Here is a 20,092-nt window from a genome sequence, read left to right as displayed (position 1 = left end):
AATTTAAATATTGTTAATTATATGTTAAATTAAATATTGTTCATGTTAATTTAAATATTATTCAGTTATGATTTAAATATTGTAAAGAATATCGTGAAGAGATAAAATTATTAATTATAAGATATAAACGCTAAGAGATTAGTACATTCAAATTTTCACGAATGTGTGACTTATGAATATTTATTATTTAATTAAACAAATTGACTTTACGTACTAAAATATTTTTCAAGTATGCATTTCGCGCAAAGGTTTGAAAAATCGCGGTATGAACATTCGCGTATATGTATTTTTCATACACACATACGTACATACATGCACACACACACACATGAATGTAGTCTACCGCATGTTTCCCCATAGCAACCGAACGACTAAGCCGATTATAACAATCGATATGTCAAAAAAATCACGCATGTGTCCTAGTTATATCGTGGACAATTGCAAATCGTTATCAATTCTATATTCAAAATGGCGTTCGTTAAAATCTCCGAACAATTTGTAAAATCTCAGGTGCCGGGAGTTCAATACGCTAAAAATAGATATACGCATTTAAAATAAAACAAAAAAACAAATATTGTATCTTTCATATGTCTCTTCGAATATTGTAATTCTCGAATAATTTTTTAAACTTACAAAAGAAATCGATTTGCGAGGTGTTTTATAATTCGTGATTTAGTTCGATGAGAGTTTAAAAATTCAAATTAACTTCTTCGTATATATTTTGCAGCCATCGAAAATGGCGCGCGTTTGATTATATCGAATTTCTCTGTAATTTTTGAGAAAGTTAGCCTTGATATCTTTGTGTTAAGACAAAATTTGCACCGAATCAAATAATTCTAGTACGCCATGTATATTAAACGATAGTAATAATAACACATGCAAATGCAACAGGAATCCCGTGCGGTCCGTTGTGGGAATTCCTCGCCGCAAGGGGGTATGGTTTGCGGGGGTGGTTTCCGCTTGTTTAAGCTTGCCGGATTAATTTGGCCGTTGTCGATGGACCGACTCCTCTCACCCTCTCTCTCTCCCTCTTCCAATCCCCTTTTTTTTTCGTTCGCTCGCGAAGATGCGCGCCGGGATTCGTGGCCTTGATTTATGCCGAAATCGACGCCGTTTATTATCAACCTCTCCTCTTTTCCCCTTCCTCGCCGAATGTCCAAACTGTTCCTGGGGCTGCTGAATGTGTGCATGCGTGAAATTGGAAACGCAGACAAGCGTCCATGCAAATTTAACCCGTCCGTCTGTCCGCTATTCGACCCCCTAGCCAACAAAGAAGGAAGTTCCGTATGTACTATTCTCCTCTCTTCGTCCTTGCCAATCCTTGTCCTATCGCCAGTATCCTGTGTCTCGTCGACGGGTTCTCGAGGGAAGATATGGAAGAGAGGAAACCTAGAGAAAGACCAATGTGTGGGATGTTTCGGGAAATGTTAGATGTACTTAGTAGATGAAAAGGAGTAATACAGTAGAGATATGACTCGTATGCATTAAAATGCGCGTAAAATATTTATTAAAATAAATGGACTGAATGAATTGTTAAACATTTCGTTTTACATATTTTATGTTTATTAATATTTACTTTTCATATTTATTTTATAAATACTTCTAAAATAAATATTTATTGCAATAAAATTGAATGTAATGAATAAATTACTAAGTTTTATTTTATTCATAATGTATAAACGCACTGCTGTTTATTCCATATATTTATATAATTTATTTTAATTTTAATATGTCCCAAATTTATCGGATAATCTTTCAATTTTCGATTATTTTCATCTGGCGAAAGTATCGAAAAAAAGATACACGGAAAGAATACTTTTGCTGGCAAATCTAAAAATTTGGCTAGATATAGATCTGAAAATGATTTTGTTGGGCCTTCAAAATTATTATATACGATGTTCAAATTGATTGTTAAAAAATCAAACATTTTTGCAGTATTATCATCATATTTAAGTGTTCTACAAAATAATTTTGATGGGCCAACAAAATTATTTTCAGATTTGTATCTGGTCAAATTTTTAGATTTGCCAGCAAAAGTGTTTTTTCCGTGTAATTTTATAAATATTATTTATAAAATAATAGTAAATATTAGTACTTCTTATTTTCAAAAACTTATTTAATAAAGTTTAAAATATTTCAATTTCAATATCATAATTAAAGTAAACTATTTCAAATTATTTAAAGAATTTGATTTTATCATTTAGCCTTTTCCTTAAGAAGTCTTTGAGAAATCAAATTGCAAAATGCAAGATTTTTTATATCATTTAAGAAAAATTAATTTCAAGTATATTAATCATTTGTGACAAGACAAGAGAAAAAAGATGTATTCTTTCATGTATTCTTTCAAAATATATTTTTTATATTTTTTTCTGTCTTTTCTTTTTTATGTATTCCAAGTCAATGTATCGTGAGAATGTATCGTACAGAATATGAGTGATAAGTAGAGTAGCAATCACTTAGGTTCGCCTAAAGCATAATATCTTACAAAGCAGAATAATGCGTTTATATATTTGCCCACTCAATTGTTAAATGTGGCAAAGTCATATAATGGATGCAAATCTTGTCCTCAATAACAGAGCTCAATTAATTCCAACCGTGTAATTGTTGATTGTATAGCTTCAAATTGCTCGAGTAATTCATTTGCACCCTTAGTAGAGATTTAAGATTTATACAGTTAATATTTAATAAGTAAATATTACATTTATTTTAATATTAAATCTTAATTTTCAATGTCACAAACATATTATTTATTTATTATTTATTAAATAATAAATAAATATAAATATAAAATTAAAATAAATATAAATATAAAATTAGTTTTTATATATAATTATTTTCATGATTTTTGTGCTGAGTTTAAATCTGTATTTTATCGACATTGAAAAAACATAACTTTTTTTTCATTTTGGAAGAAAGTAAAAATAAAACTATTGCAATTTAAATTTCCTAATTAATATTTATTTGTGTAAAATATTTGTAAATCTTCATAATTTTTTAATATTTAGAAATTAAATGATCATTACTTTTAATGATCATTTCGGTAACAAATTTCATTTTGATTATTGGAAAATATTTTAGCATAGCAACTTTTAATCCTAAATAATCTCATTGTGTAAAGTTGCGTAAATTGTTACTCCAGGTGAGTGTTTTTAGTAAACATAGCAATTTGGTAGCTTAGATAATTTTCACAATTCTTGAATTTTGAATATTAAATACTGAGTAATACCATGTTAACGGTATTAATTATTATTAGTTCCATTAGTTTGAAAATTTTAGTATCGCAATTACCGCGATAGATCTTAAATAAATAATCTTATTAATAATAATAAAGTAATAAAGCTATGAATTATTATTCCAGATGAATGCCTTTAATAAACAGGGCAGTTTGGTTTGCTTGGTACGTACATATGTTCTAGATTCAATTAAGTTGTGATTAATGTATCAATAAAGGGGAGTTGCATTTACCTTAATAACTTTTATGTTTTGATCTTTAACTAGTTTCATTATTGTTACAAATAAAAACGATAGCATTTCAAAAGTTTTATCTCATTATTTTAATATGTCATATTTTAAATTTATAATAATGTCGATAGATTAAGATTGAATACTTCAGTGTAATAATCTGTCGTATATGAAAAATTATATTAATTACTCTTGTTATTTTTATTGTCACACTCTGTGAATATTATTCTATTGGACAAAATCAATCAAGATAGTTGTGTTGTAATAGTAGATAAATATAATATTAGAATATTTTTCAGTAATTAAATATAGTATATAATATTTACAAAATTTTTAAAAATGACAATTATTTTTATATTAAATACAATGAATAAGACAAAGGATTTAAATTATCTTGTAATAATTAAGATACTCAGAAAATTATGATAAAAATCATGTTTACTCATTACATATATTATTCTTTGTTTAATTGATTTTGATATATTTACATTACTTTTGATTAAAAATGGTACATCTATCTGTTACTATATTTGTCCAGACTAATTTGTAGATGATTAGGATTTTCAGGTGTGTTGAGTTTAATCGCTCTTGCTGTGTCGAACATTCGATACTAATTAATTAGCCACTGTCACTTACCATTAGTGCGTTCGTCATTTACAAACCTATCTCCCCGTACCGCCTATTCCCATGTTTGAAATTAGTTTCATGAGTGAACAAATTTTTAATCGAATGGACAGATTAATTCTAGTCAAAACTTGGTATAGTTATTTTATTTATTTTATACATGAGATAATGATGACATGGAAAGAAAATTTTTTAGAGTTTTTTTCTAAATAAAATTACATGTATTTTATAAAATTTAGTTAGCGAATAATATACATTTTTTAGTAAACATAAAGAAGAGAACATTAAAATATAATATATAACGTGTATATAATTCTGTACAAAAATAAATCGACTTGAATAAACTTACCAATGTGTCTTAATATGTATGTGAAATGCGCTGACGCATCAAAAGTCACAGCTACAGGTGTCTAAATGACGTGTAAAAGCTTCCTCTTTCATTGCATTCCTTCCTTTCTATTCTTGCTTCTCTTTTTCTCTTTCTCTCTTTCCTTTCTTCTACTCTCTCTTTACCTTCTCTTCCTCTCTCTACTTCCTACACAGATATTAAAATCAATACGGTATGCGTTTGACTGGTACACCGTATGCACCGCCATTACCGCATGCACCGGCCGCGTATGTACGATCCACCCCCACCTACGTTTGCCCCCACAATCATCCCACGCCATACCCATCCTCTCTGTAATCCTCCCCCTTTTCCCTCCCTTGCGGATGCACACGAGAACTGCAGCTGCAGCTGTAGCGTCTTGCAACCGACATGGTTGAGGGGATGACTTGAGGTGCGAACTGTTAAGGGAGAGATGAAGGGCTTGAGGAATTTGACGTTGAGTCAAGCGTGGCTTTAGAAAATGACGAAGGGCTTGACATAACAAATGATCCAATCAGTATACTCTGAACGTTTATCTTAAATGCTTAAATTCTGGATTTTTTAATTTGCTTAGTTTGTCCGTCTGTTTAAATGCCTTTAGTAAATGTAATTATTTTAAATTAGATCTATAAACCTTTTAAATTTGAAATAAAATCTAATGGGATTTTTATATACAATTCTTTAATGTTTTACATCTTCGAGTACTTTACATAAAAGATAAAATTTGCAGAAATTGTAGAAGAAATACATTATTGTTATGGCATATAAATATTATTATTTTATTTTTTTTTGTGTATAACTCAGCTTGCAAAAAATTGTATTTTTAAATTTCTTAAATGTTTGAAAAATTCGAATTATTCTCCACAGAATTCTTACTGCATAAGTCTAGATATGAAATATTATAAAGGGTGTAAAGGGGCATAATTTCATACCAAGTTAATCAGACGCTCAAGGAGTCTCTGGGGAGACACGCAATGTCAAGGAGGGCTGACGAGAAGGGAGGGATGAAATCGTAACCCCGACATCAAATGCTGGCCAAGACGTGCCAATGTCACGTAACAGCTGCTGCTAATCGCCTGTTTAACTAAGTTAATTAGGAACATAATTATTCAATTGTGACGATAATTATATTTCAATAATATTCTATTTCTTTTACAAATATATTTTTTAACATGCTAGAATATATTTAAAAAATTCTGAAAACTATGGCAAAGTACATATCGAGAATTTTATTATATTATATTCTAAATTTATATTACAATTTTGGATATATATTTTCGGATAATTTTTTTATCGTAAATTAATGAAAACATACATGACTATATCATTAATTAATGGACTTTTAAATCAGTGTTTATTAAAGAATCAGAAAATTTAATTATTAATTATATGAGAATTTTATTTAATTTCTTAGAATTGTGTATATTTTTCTTTATTTATATTTCAATTAACCTTGTATCGTTTATATTCCTGACTTTATATTACATATTTAAAAAGTGCTGTTTATTACTTTTTAAATTTCAAAGTAATTTAAAAAATTTTGAATAATAACGATGATCAAATGGCGGAATTTTTCGAACAGCTAAAAAGATGGTTAATGATCTGGACAGTACAGTGGGAAAGGTTGAGGCTATCATATAAGTTCATGATGTTACGCGAATATAGCTTGCTCGCGTTGCACATTTCGCTGACACCTCGTAAAACTGTAAACACGTTGCCGGCATTGGTTTTATCGCGCATTCGGACGGGATTCACGAGCCGCCATTTAGCCGGAATATTATTTCGTCAGGCCGCCAGCCGGAGGGAGCGGGCGAGTTGAAATTACTCGTGCGATCGTACGGCGCAATTAACGGAGAGGATTTATGTCGAAGTGAGCACTTCGAGGTGAAACGTTTTACGGCTGTTAACACAAAGAATTTGGCAAGGATTAAACGATGTAACATATAAATGAAAGGAGGGAAAGAAAGTAATTTTTTTATGGGCGCCTATTCTTAATTTTAATTCGATATGAGCTTTTAAAGTGGTAAAACACATGTCAAAAAATATGTTAAAAGATTTTTAACAATACATAATTGAATACAAATGTCACGATAATTCTAAAAATATATCTTACGATTATTTATATCGCCAATTTTTTTTCTAATCAATATTAAAATAAATTTAATATTACAAGTATAAAATACAAGTATAAAATATAGAGTTTCTTTACCATTTAAAAAATAGGAAGAATATAATATTTTTTTCTAGAAGTGTAAAGTTTTATTTTTAATCTCAACAGAAATGAAGTGTGTAATTTATATTATATTTATTGTCATATCTAATATCTATAAAATGTTTTTATTTTTTTGTTTATAGAACCGAGATTACGGCTAAGGATCGATCTCGGGACTGAGTGCGTGGATCGTGCATGTCCGAAGTCGGCGATTCGCAAGTAAGTAGATTTAACACAAATTGCAATATATATTTCTATCTGTTTTCCACTGGGCAATAATTGCGCGTACAACTGCAACTCGCAATTAATCACGGCACGATCGCATAATCTAATACAGAAATTGCACGTGCAACGTATCGCGGTAATATACCGGCAATTGATTGCACGAAATAGAACACGCTCTAATTCGCGCGATTGTATATGCTAAGTTCGGTGTAAATTTAAACTCGTCAATGCGCAACCAATTACAATCCTTTGAGTGTTGTAACCCTTCAACTTATAAATGCTATTACTATACCGGCGTGTCTGAAACGTAACGGTAAAAAAGTTCTATCAAGCTCTATCACAATTCATAATTGTTACAGCAGTAAAATTCAGACTTTTTTTCTTAACTCGGCATTATTTTAAACAACATTTGAACTTTCCGTCTGATTAACATTACATTGGTGGAAAGTTGATTATTCGATTCAATCACGTCATGAAAATACTTTTCTTTCCTTTCTTTCACGACTTCTTTCACTTTTCTTTTTCTTTTGCGTAATGAAACGTCAATCGAGAAGCAAGCGTTATTAGTATAAAATGCAAGAGTGGGCGGACGAGAAAAGAATAGGGCGTAGTTTTGCGTCGGTACCTTGTTAACTCGTGATTGCTGCTCGTCAATTTTAATTACATGCTTTTAACGATGATAGGATCTCAGAACGTTTTCTTGCGGAAAACTTTCTGAGTAGAAATACGGTACTTTGCAAATTATTTCAGAATTTGTGATTTCGCTGAATTTGCGAAATCGACCATCACGTTCATTAAACAATTAATTAGTCTCGAAAAAAGACCGATAACGGATTAAAATTGAATAACACAATCGTAAATAATTGACGTCGCAATTATAAATACTTTTGCAATGAGATTGCAATATGATTATTAAATTACTCGGCAATTTATTAAAATTTGTTTAATCATCGTTGAGTTTTCAGAATTTGTTTATCACAAATTATAAAGTTCATCAAATATATGCATGTGATGGTTTCGATACGAATATTAAAAGAACGCTTAAACGTGAAATGAATAATAATACATATAAATAGTTGAATTGGCGAAAAGTCGTTACATATTGTATTTTTGGTACAAGTTAAAGTCAATTTTCATTAGCAAAAAGTATTAAGAAGCATTTTATATACAATTTCTGGGTTATAAATCCCTAAGAAAAAAATCTTTTTTTTGCAAATTAAAATATTCAAGAGATTAAAGTAAATAATAAAACACATTATATCTGTTATTTAATTTTGAGTGATTTTTATTTTATAAAATTTCAGTTTTTAAATAAGAATTTCTTAATTGCTAATACATTGAATGTCACAAATTTGACAAGTTGTGAAAAATGATTGTTTTTCTTAACGTTTCTACCAAGGGAAAATTAATATTAAATTTTACGAGGAGCATCGTGTTATGTATATCTCTTTTTGATTGAAAAAATTTTGAGATATTTTATTTCAACTACTTTTTGACAACATTTCGATGCTCATCAATCTTTTAACGAATAAACGATTTCGGTATAATCATTCTAGATTACCGTTTGCGAGAATTGATATTGCACGTGCTTCCAGGTTATTCCCCCTTCTCTTACCTTTCTCTGTGTATGGCGATTTGTCGCAGCCAAATGCAATTGTCCCCCTATTTCTTCGATAATTGCAAAATCGGCCGAAACTCCCTAAAGCAGAGTGATGAAGATTACACGGAAAAATTGGACGTTTCGTCAGTTATTTCGCTGTAATTCCGTGGAACTCAATTTTTATAAATAGCTAAAATTTTTTTTCAAAGAATCACATACGTTTCATACAGTGTTTTCAAATGTAACATATTATAGTTTTCTATTATGTAATCTAATTATATTAACTTTATAAAAAACATAACAATATAATTTATCTCTACCTTATCTCTACTTTTTTTACTTTATCTTTACTTTATTTTATTTTAATCAAATAAAAAACTGCTTATATCTCTTGCGCTTACATTTCGAAGTGCGGAGTCAAAGACTTCAGAAGTGGCGGTGACTTTTCAAGTGTTACTACACCGACTAGATGCTACACTGACACTAGTCTAGTTTGCTCTTTGGGTAAAGATAAAAATTTGCGTAATGCCCGTCATCCGACGGTGGGAAGAGAAAAAAATTTACTCGTTAATACACTACCGTTAACACTCGCGCGATTTATTAGTAGCAAATGATCGACCGATCGCGAGCGTGGCGGCCAGTGGTGGTCGCGCTCCGACGAGCGAGCGGGCGCGAGCGGCATTTTATCGATCGGCAGGACCAGGAGATTTACGCGTACATGCCAGCCGTGCCTCCAACGAACATATGTCATGTTATTTACGAGCCGGGCATTACTCTCTGCCCGATTTACTATATTTTATGTTACGTGGATGGACTCGCGATTCTTTCGGATCGAGACGAACGCCGGTCACGTCGCTGAGGTGCGTGCCTGTGCTGCGGCGATCATCGCCGGCCGATACTTAGTTTAATTGCGTCGCGCTTTTCACGAATTGTTACTCAAGCGACATGGCAAAATAACGAATCAAACATTCGAACTCTTCCTGAAACCTTAATTATTTCACTTTTGGGAAATTTCGATCAATTTTATAATTATCGAAGAAATTGTGGGTAAAACTGATTTATAATTTGAATGTATATTCGATATCTGGAATAAAATTATATTTCAAATTAATTATACGTTAAAATGTAATTATAAATGAAGAGAATCTATTATATATTGTCTAATTATATAAATGTAATCTTGTAAAATCTTGTAAAATCTTCTTATTACATCATCATATAAGATGATATGTGTGTACACACACACACACACACACACACACACACACACACACACACACACACACACACACACACACACACACACACACAAAATTATGTCTTATGGTATGCCTGCGTTGAAAATTAAGGATCATCTAAAATAAATTTAATGTTCAGTTCTAGAATTTGGAAGATGTTTTCCAACGAGTATGCTTATTATTCGCGGATTGTTAAACGGAAAGTGTAGCAATTGTCGAATTTTAGAGAGACATAAGTTTCTTAGTCTCGTAATCTAAAGATCTACAAATGTTGAACTTCTCCCGACACACTTATATGAGTTTCTCATGTTTGGAAAGTGCCTAGATCTTGTTGCAAAAGATACATCAGATATTATATAATATATATCTTTGAATTTTTTAAGTTTTTACTTGTTCTTCGAATTTTTTATATAATTATCGAATTTGCATTTTTTTCGATTTTTCATGACTCTTCAATTTCCAATTTGAAACGCGCGTGCTTTTAGTTTCTCGATTTCGAAATACGTTTTTAAGAGTTAAAACCTTAGTTTAAGAGTTATTGGATACGCATTGAAGCACGAAAAATGAATGCGTTCGGATCACCGATCGTGGCATCTCTTTTGTATGAGAGCCATTAAGGATCGTTCGATCATGATCTCGATACTTTGAAGTCGAAATGGGAATCTCGGGGTGCTTAATGGCAGCCATTTGGAGGTCAGCCTCGTACCGGGAATTTATGTCCTCATATTTCGAAGGTGTCGCGTGGCGCGGCGCCTTTCGGCAACGTCACCGGCTGCCTTTCAATCAGCTGACGCGCAATTCGGACGCTTGATCCCTCGCATTTTTACCCGTTTCGAGGGGTATAATGCATCGCTCGATCTCCACCGCGGGGAAAAGCTTCTTGAAGGATCTAGGAGACCGCCCATTTTTCGAAACTCTAACATAATGCTCCTTTTAAGGTACAAAATGGTTCTTTATAATCCTTTAAATATTCAAGAGATAGAAAGTTTCATAGACAGTTTCGTGTTTTTGTAATTGTTTATTTAGTAAGTAAATAAGTAACAGTATTCTTTATAATTATTATAATATTGAATAGATTAGAAACGATAAAATTTAAGTACTAAATTTAAGTAATAAAATAATTTAATTTCCAATGTTAAATTTTTCTTATTTTTATCACATCTTAAATATCTTGTAGACAATCATAAATAAAATGAGAAAAAATATACTATCTTTTATATATTTAGCAAATATATAAATTTATAAATAAATTAATAAATTAACAAAAAAGATAAATGTGAAAGAAGAGCATTTATTATTTTAATTTTTACAAATATAAGGTAAATTATTTTAAAATAAAGCTTTCTCGGGGGTTAATTCTTCGATATTTAATCTTAAAAATTTTATTTTAATTTTTATTAAGATCCATATTGTTTCTAAATATAATATTAAGCTTAAAATCTTAAAATTTTATTTCTTAAAATTTTAACGATTCCTTTATACAAAATATTTAATGAATATTTAATAATTTTTTAAAATGTAAGTGTTCCTTTTTTAATGATATCGATTCTTTATAATAAACTAACGATACAAGAGTTTAAAGTTGATCTCCTCTCATTTTACGTCAAGCGAATTCGACGAAGGTTTACGAATCTATAGAGTTACAAGTTCTTTGGTATTTCAGCCGGATGCATTTTCACAGCGTATAAAGTGCCCAACAACTTCTCCCTAACAACAGTTCTCCCTGTCTGCGACAAGAACGGATATACAGCCGTTTGAAGTCGCGTTACACTAAATAACGCTCAGATTGCAAACTAAATAAAAGTATTTTTTGAAGCGGCGGATAAATCGAACGGCTCTACTACTTAAAAGCGCGCGAAAGTTTGGCGCTCTGCGAGAACGCGATTAAAAAGCGATTTCCAATGAAAGGCAGGTCGAGGGGAATGGGGGAGGCGGACAGGGGACAGAGGCGTACGACACTATGCGGCGGTGTTTTTATTTCACGGGAAATTTAACTTTAGGACTGGCGAGTCGGGGAGAAATTGCGATGGACAGGGCGAGTTCGGTATTGGATTACGACAGAATGATTGCGCTCTTAATTAAAAGGGGTGGAGGCGGGAAGGGGCCGACTCTGTTCGTGTTTCCGCTAAAGGGATTAACTTACTAAATCAGAGTTATGGCCTCATTGTCAGTCGCGATCATAAAGCCGATAGATGTTAACAGAAGTTTCTTCGGGTTTATCTTCGACCTAACTTTCTCAAAATTGATTGATTACCTCGTCGGTTTCCGGTATTTCATTATCGTTACTTTTAATAATAGCCTGTGCGGACATTTCTTAGTCTCATTTATTAATACCGCGTAGTACAATGATATAGATTTACTTTGAATTTAATACTGATTTTAGATACGCTTTTTTTACTTGACCTAATTTTCTTGGAATTAATCGAACATCCTATATTATCTTTCGATACTTTTCACTTTACTTTTAAAGATCGTCTGCTTTATCTAATTCAGTGGTTAGATTCTTTTATTATCTTTGTGTATTTTTAATTATTAGTCCGTGCAGTGTTTTCAATGCATTCAATATGTGATTTTATTGGAAAAAATTTTAATGACTTTAAACTTGGAGAGCGTCTAATCTGCGAGCTGATATTGCTTGCGGGTTATGGTTTTATTAATGTTCTTATTTATATTCATCCCCCGCGAGGCGCAGCTCATATAACGTGCAATGATGGAACGCGGCCGCCCTTCTTCATCTTCGTCCTAATGAAAAGCGTATGCGTTGCGCCCTGTAACTTCCAGCCTCGCGCCCTGACTCATTCCCTTCAGAAACGATTTGCTAATCTCATAAGTACTTTACGTAACGAAGAACTGAATATGTGATACTTAATCTATGCCAACAACCATTATATTATAATATACGTTTTCTTCCTTATCTTATAATATACAAATATATTTTCTTGTTAAAGTATATTTTTCGCTTTTAATTGGCAACTTTAATTTTAATTAAATTATTAAATTGTCCATCAATTAAATGATTAGAATATCTTAAAATTCTGCATGTATTTTTACGTTAAAAAATTCCAAGAGTATGATGTCGTAAAAGATGAATACAACCGGGAGATAACAGGTGTATAAAAAAAATGTAAATTTCTGGCATGATGGAATGACGCAACGTGTGTCTGTGATAAAGAAAAAGAGGAAGAAAAAATCCGACACGCAATTCAGGTGAACCTTGTTTAAACCTTACTTCCGTTCTGTGTCTTACTCGGTTAGTCGAGTGGTATTCCCTTCGGGATGCGATTGAGCTAGCCAAGGGATCGATTGAAGCCCTCAATTTGAAAATCCAATCGGTACAAATAAACGAGAAATTGACTCTTTATCACCTAGGTACCAGATATACATACAAAATTATTTTTCCATAAAAATCTAATAAAAGTTTTTTTTTGCGCAACTATATCATTTAATAAATATATATTTTTTAATTCCTGTTAATTTCAAATAATATTTACGTATAAGTTATATAATACTTGTATAAAATAATTTACAAACTAATTATGTGAATTATGTTATAAATTCATTGTTTATAACACGTATAATTTTCATATACGTGCTTTTTACAATTTTATTTATTTTTGTTAAAAAAGAGTCGGAGGAAGAGAATTTATACAATCTAACTCTATTTTTTGTTTCACATATGATTTTATCTTTCACAATATATTTATACGAACTATGAATATGTCCAAGTTCGTGTAGGAATATTCCACGCTCGTCCTATCATAAATATTTAATAATGGCGTACTGAGGCAAAAAATCTCAGACACTTATGATTCGTAAAATTCGCGAATACTTTCTTCGTGAGTAAATAATTCCGTATCGGCTGCGGCGCCCGCCATGTAAACTTTATGTTCCTCCCTCGACGGCCATGTTGTCGGACACGTAAAATCCACTGCTTTGTGTTCCCTAGCTACACCGGGATTTCCGCAGGAAATAAGGAAACGAAATTCTCATTGTTTGTTGACTTTATATTTTGTGATAAAGCGCGTTGCATCGGATAATGTTTTATAAAAATTAATGCAGTTTATTATTAATAATTCAATAATCGAAAAATAACTGTGAAAAAATAGCAACTCACAATCATTTTTCATACATTCAACTTAGTCATGCGATAAACGTTTCATCAATACATTTTATTTTTATACATAAATTTCAGAAGATATAAAAACCATCAAAATAATGAAGGTTTATTAATAAAAATCAATTACGAAGTCAATTAATTGACAGTTAAGAATTAACATCTACTGTGAGAAATATTTTTAATTTCATAAGAATTAATTTGATAAGGATCAATGTAAATTGACTGATAACAGTATAAAGAGTCTAGATTGAATTTGTGTTGCGTCGCTCTTTTGTGAGTTTGATTTGTTTGCAACTTTTCGCGCGATCGACGATAACGGCGTTTGAACAAACAACAAAGTGCACGCGTTTGCACGAAACTTTCGAGGTAATATGACGCGCCGCTAATTTGTTAACAACAACGGCGTAATGCTTAATAGACTTTCCCTTGTTATTTGCTAGATGAGTAAAGCCGGTGCTTGTAATTAACTTTAATTAATTTTATTTAACATGTTCAACTCATTTTAAGTAACTACATACAACTGTTTGCGAAAGCGTCATTTGCAATATTTGGATACGCGGTTACACAAGACAATTGTAAATGCTTTATTGGTTACATTATTGAAACATATTCAATCTAATCAAATTGTATTAATTATAATTTATTTACACCATTTGTTCTGCATTTTTCAATGAAAAGATTCTTTATAATAAAGTATTCTTGTAAGCTATTACTATGTCTCTTGACAATTTATTTTAATAAAAAGAGAAGTTTTTTTATGCTGCATTATATTTTTATTAAAAATTTATAAAAACTATGTTAATATTTTTATTATTACTGTGATTTCTCCAATTACAATCATTAGTGTATATTAATCCTTTAGTAACTTTTTTGAGATTGCAATTTACTTATAAGACATCAATTAAATATATAAAGCTTTTTCGGTATCTTTTATGTAAATTCCTAATATTTTTTTATTATTATTTTATTATTATTTTGTGAACCCATCAATATTTTTATTACTGTATTTATTACTGTATTGACATAGATACTTATATTGTTACCATTATCTTTCTGATTGCAATTTAAGTTATAGATAGTGGATATTATAGCGCGTGGTTGTACATTTTCCGTGATAAGTCTCTTTTCAACAATAGGAACATTATTGCGTTGCAGCAGATAATTACGAGAAATAATGGTAGCGCCTTCGTGGTACATTTATTAGATTAAGATCTGACCTCCGCAGCCGCGCCCAAGAAATTATGGCAAGGATCAAGCCGCCGGATTATTAAGCGAACAGTTTCGGAGCACCCGGTATATAACTTTACGCTGTGCACTTCACAAAAGTCCGTAATTCCAATGCTATTAGGAACTGTTAAGAAAAGAATATTTAACTATATTGTGACTAAGCAAGTTCTTTTGTATTCATGCATCTTCCGATTAGTCGATCGCGTGAATCAATTTTATAATAAATATGGAAAAATTTTGGCAATTTATTAAAAAAATTTAAAGAGAAAAAAAGATTTAGAAAGATTAAATATAATTTTTTTCTATTTAATTAAACCTTCTTTTATGAATAAATTATATAAAATTAAATCGATTATAGACTGCTCATGCCATCTTATTATACAAAACAAAGGATAATTTGAATCAATTGTATATACATGCATTATCTAGCATAAGTTTGATTCTCTATAGCTGCAACTTATAATAGGACACATGTTCTCATATGTACTTTACAATAATTATTATCGTAAAGTACATGTGATAATTATAATTATTATAAAATACGTATGCAATAGTCCTGTTAATCATGCATTATATTATTTTATTATCATTTTTTATTTTATTGATGATGATAATTAGCTGCTATTATATTATTAGCAACAATTCGCTTTTTTGTTGCATGTTAAACTGATACACGTATAATGATTACATATTCATTTTCGTTATCACTGATTAATAATTAACATGTAACGATACATATATGAAAATAATCAATAATTTACATATATAATGATATATGAATAATCTTAAAATATACAGTTACGGTATTTAAATGTAACGTGTCTCGAAAATCAATTTTCCTCTATTTTCTATATATTGCCTACAATTATTCGAAAGACTCTTTAGGCTTAAAACGAGAGATCTCTGGGTGAGAGATATCGCATTCACAAGATAATCGCATTCGATAAGCTCGCAGCTTCTGCTCGTACTACGAAAGTTGGAATTATCGCGCGATGATTTGGCACCCAGCGAGAAAATTAGAAGGAAAAGTGTACTTTTCCCTCAAAGTTTCATTATTTTCGTCGTGGATTAAAACTTTATCGCTTACGCGCGAATGAATTTCTATTCGCGTGAGCTTGCAATCGTTTTTCAAGAATAATCGATGGTTTGATATTACATACTGATTAATTTACATTTAATTTCCGCAACATATAATCAATATTTTTCAAACTTCAAATACAAATAATTTGTATATAAATTTATAGATATTATTATTATTATTTATAGATATTATTTATTTATGAAAAGATTATTTATTTATGAAAAGATAGATATATAAAGCTGTTTATTTAATATTTAAAATTGATTTTTGTTTAAAAAGAGAAAAAAATACTAATGATTTCCATTTATATAATTTTATATTATTATTTAGTAAAAACGTTTTACTAATTATAAAAAGCTATTTATAAAAAGTATTTAAAAACTAATTCATATAAAAATATAAAGAGAATTTCTCTTTATTCATGCTTTATATTTACAATTTAAATTAAAAATGTCACATGAAATTACTCAAATTACACAATGATTTATAATATGTTGTAAGGATTATATCAAGGAAACATGTATAAATTACATTTAAACTTCACAATATCCCATTTTCGCTACGTTTTCTCGACAGTTTATCGTGCACGAAGGGATTAAAAACGAGTATCCGGGCATGATTTGTTATTCTGTTTCACTATCGCCTTTTCCTCTACATTTTGGCGTTACGTCATGAAAATGCAAATATTGTTGCGCCATGGAAACCTAAACGCTATTCTCTTTGAACGAACGAGCCATCCACTAAGGATTAGTCGGTTGGAAGGAGGAAGATAAATGTAAGATTCGCATGTGATGCTTTGGAAGCATTCATTACGTGACAGCATGATATACCGGGTGCTTCATAACACAACAACACTAATGACGTGAAATTTGGCTTACTCTGATTATTAGTTATTATTATATCGTGCCAGCGATGATTGAGTATCGCTTAATTATTTATCTAGTATCTAAAAAGATACTATAGAGTATAGAGTACAGGATTTCAAAAATATTACGAGATCGATATCCATGCAAACGAAATACATTTAAAAAAATGCGCTATAATTTCTAATTTATTTGTTCTTTATTATTCATCTTCACTTGATTTCTTTACTTCTCGATCAGCATCTATGCGAAAAAAATGAACAGTGATCTCTACGAATAAGGATTTTTTTATCGTTGGCCAGATATATTGGCTTCCAGTTCGCGTTACGTGCGATCTGAGACCTCATATAGTAGGCGTGTCGCGTAATTAAGCCACTAGAGATTTGCATACGATCCGCCTTGTAAACGCGCGTGAAGAAGAACCATCCCATCGCCCAAATGTGGGTGGAAGGATTGCTTGAGGCTTGCCCTCCGGCTCTGGCAAGAGCGTTCTGACGCAAATAGATACTGCTTTTTGCATGCGTCTTATCCAAACGCGATCTAAGACGCTCGTGTCTGAATTGCAAATACGTGAAATTGAAGAAACCTTTGCTATTATAAGTAAGAAAAAATAGAAAGATAAAGAAAAAAAATAGCGAAAAATGATATTAAATTTTATTTATTTAATAATTTATTAAACGATACTTAACTTTATTTATTTTTTTTTCAATAATTTTTTATTGCATTTGCCAATTCCGATTAAAAGTACATTTTATAGAAAAGGACTAATATATAAAAATAATATATAAAATATGTAAAAATAAAATATATAAAAAATTGAGAAGAAAAGCTTTTTCTTATCACGCAAAGTAGAAGGAAAAAGGAAAAACAGAAATATTTCGACAATATGGACAATAAAATATTTCAGTTAAAGTATTTAATACTTTTTTTATTACCTTTTTTTAAGTTTTCCGTTTCTTTCTCTGTTTCTGTTTATCTTTATTCTTCTATATTTAACGAATATAATCGAGAATGTTTGTGATTTGAAGTGTCTCTGCGCTGCTATAAAAATAAATGCAATTGTAACGCGAATCGTCGATACGCATTGCATTTAATATTTCGCGGGAAACTCGATAGCTCGGTGCACCCGCGATTGCAATCTCGCGGTTCGATTAAAATGGACGCGTAACCTTTTTATCAAAATCGCGAATCTCTCTTTCTTTCTCTCTCTCTCTCTCTCTCCCCCCTCTCTTCTCTTTCTTTCTCCCTTTCTCTTTTTCTCTCACTTTGCAATCCCTTGCAATTGCTTGCTTTATAACGGTCGAAAATATCAACGCGTTTACAAATACAAGGCTGTTTGTTGAAGTAAAAATTGACTAACGCAACTCGGCACCTATTTTTGAACAATTGCAATATCTAACGTGTATAGAATAAAGTTGGACACCATGTGGCTTCGCAAGCGTTTATAGTAATCATCGAGCCATTGCGATTTTATTTTCTTTAATATTTAAAACTGTACGTTTAATGAATCTACTAATTATGTTCTGTTACAAATTCGAATCTCGTTAAAATCGTTTATTACAGAAAGTTTCGAACATTTGCAGTCTATATTTATCTATCTGTCATCTCATGTAGTTTCGAGTTTCGAATACTGAATGATTTGTGTATATACTCAAGGTAAATTTTTTTTGTAATCTTAATTAATATCTACAATCCATAATTTTTTTTAAATAATTTCGCAACGGAACAATAATATAAGCGCCACAAAAGAAATGCAAGTATCACAAAGAATAAACGATTCTATGGGAAATAATAGAAACGTCTGCCTTTTATTACTTGAAATCTAATTTATGAAACGACATAACATTTTGAAGAAAAATTGTAATGGAAAAAATTGAAATTTTACACAGCTAACCAATAGTATTGAGCAACCACACGTAATATCAGCTGTTTTCCTAATAACAATACAATTATGTTACACATAATTTAAGAATTATTTAATCGGGAATGATATCGAGAATGAGATTTCGATGTCGACCGATTGCGATGTTGCATCATCATGAGTTTTTCGTGTTTCGTCTTCATCGACTAAAGTGCATCGTACTTTATTTTATCCGACGCCATATACCGCCGACTTATGGACATGTAATGCAAGACAACCCTCCCGACCTCTTACTAAAAATGCGCTGTAAAGCCGCGCAAAAATTCACTTCGTAAAGGCATCGATACGCCAAGTGCACCGCGATGAAAGTGCACTTGTATGATATAAGTGCCTACGCATTTATTTTTTTAATAATACATAGTACACAGAATAAGGAACAGAAGTTCGGAATAATCAAATTGTTCTCATAAACGATAGATTTTATAGTTTATGAATACAGATAATACAGACGTTATAATTCATATATATATATGAACAAAATATTTCTGTAATTTTGAAAGTTTTTTTATTATTAGAATTCATAGCAATCAAGTAAACTTTTCATCAAGAAGAAATTTTATTTAAAAATTGTTGGAAAGTTTGTAATTAATTATTGGTGTTGTATAAATTCAAGAATATAATAATTTTTTATACAAACTATGTTGTATAAATAAATAAATAACTAAATAAATAAATATATACATGTAACATTCAATAAAATTTAATTATTCCCAAAATTGATTGTAATATTTTAAAATTAAAATTTTGAAAATTGGTATTCGAGGAATTAATCATAATCAATATTGTAACAATTTTGTATTTATAATAACATATATATTTTACTATATGTATATAAAATGATCGGTTTGCATTTTTATTTCAGATCACGGTAAGTAATGCTGGCAACATGCGGCGCAATTAAGCGAAACCATTCGCGAAAACGAGCGACTCCAAGGTAAAATTAGCTCGAAATTTAGCTTATACATAAGCAAGAAGATGCGTAAGTGCCAAGAGTATGTTTAATATCTGAGTAATGGACGCTTTTACGAGTTCTTAATGCGTCAAAGTGCGTGTACGATACGGAACGGGACGTCCGGAATTTTATTTATTCCTTAGATCCGCCGCGCGCATTTAATTACTTTTCTTGTAGTAATTTTTATCAAGCATTTCTGCTTC

At 30.8% G+C, this 20,092-nt stretch overlaps 2 protein-coding genes across 4 annotated transcripts in view; one reads left to right on the top strand and one right to left on the bottom strand.

Annotated features, from left to right (window-relative positions):
- Nucleotides 1–20,092, bottom strand: part of LOC105432177 (uncharacterized) — a 337,430-nt gene that overhangs the window by 52,643 nt on the left and 264,695 nt on the right. The window lies entirely within an intron of this gene.
- The window catches only part of LOC105432174 (uncharacterized), a 158,300-nt gene that overhangs the window by 26,263 nt on the left and 111,945 nt on the right, over nt 1–20,092 (top strand). The window contains exons 2-3 of one of the 3 annotated variants that reach the window (XM_089083230.1): nt 3,359–3,397; nt 6,809–6,884. The exons of 1 other annotated variant lie outside the window; for it this stretch is intronic. In XM_089083230.1, coding sequence (XP_088939356.1) covers nt 6,861–6,884 — 24 coding nt within the window. In that variant the 5' untranslated portion in view covers nt 3,359–3,397; nt 6,809–6,860. The remainder of the gene's footprint in view (nt 1–3,358; nt 3,398–6,808; nt 6,885–20,092) is intronic. One more of the 3 variants, XM_011646846.3, reaches the window with a different exon arrangement.

The sequence above is a fragment of the Pogonomyrmex barbatus genome, unplaced genomic scaffold (assembly GCF_055798465.1).
Source record: "Pogonomyrmex barbatus isolate J1 unplaced genomic scaffold, ASM5579846v1 scaffold7, whole genome shotgun sequence".
Taxonomy (NCBI): domain Eukaryota; kingdom Metazoa; phylum Arthropoda; class Insecta; order Hymenoptera; family Formicidae; genus Pogonomyrmex; species Pogonomyrmex barbatus.
This window is presented reverse-complemented; position numbering and strand designations above follow the sequence as displayed.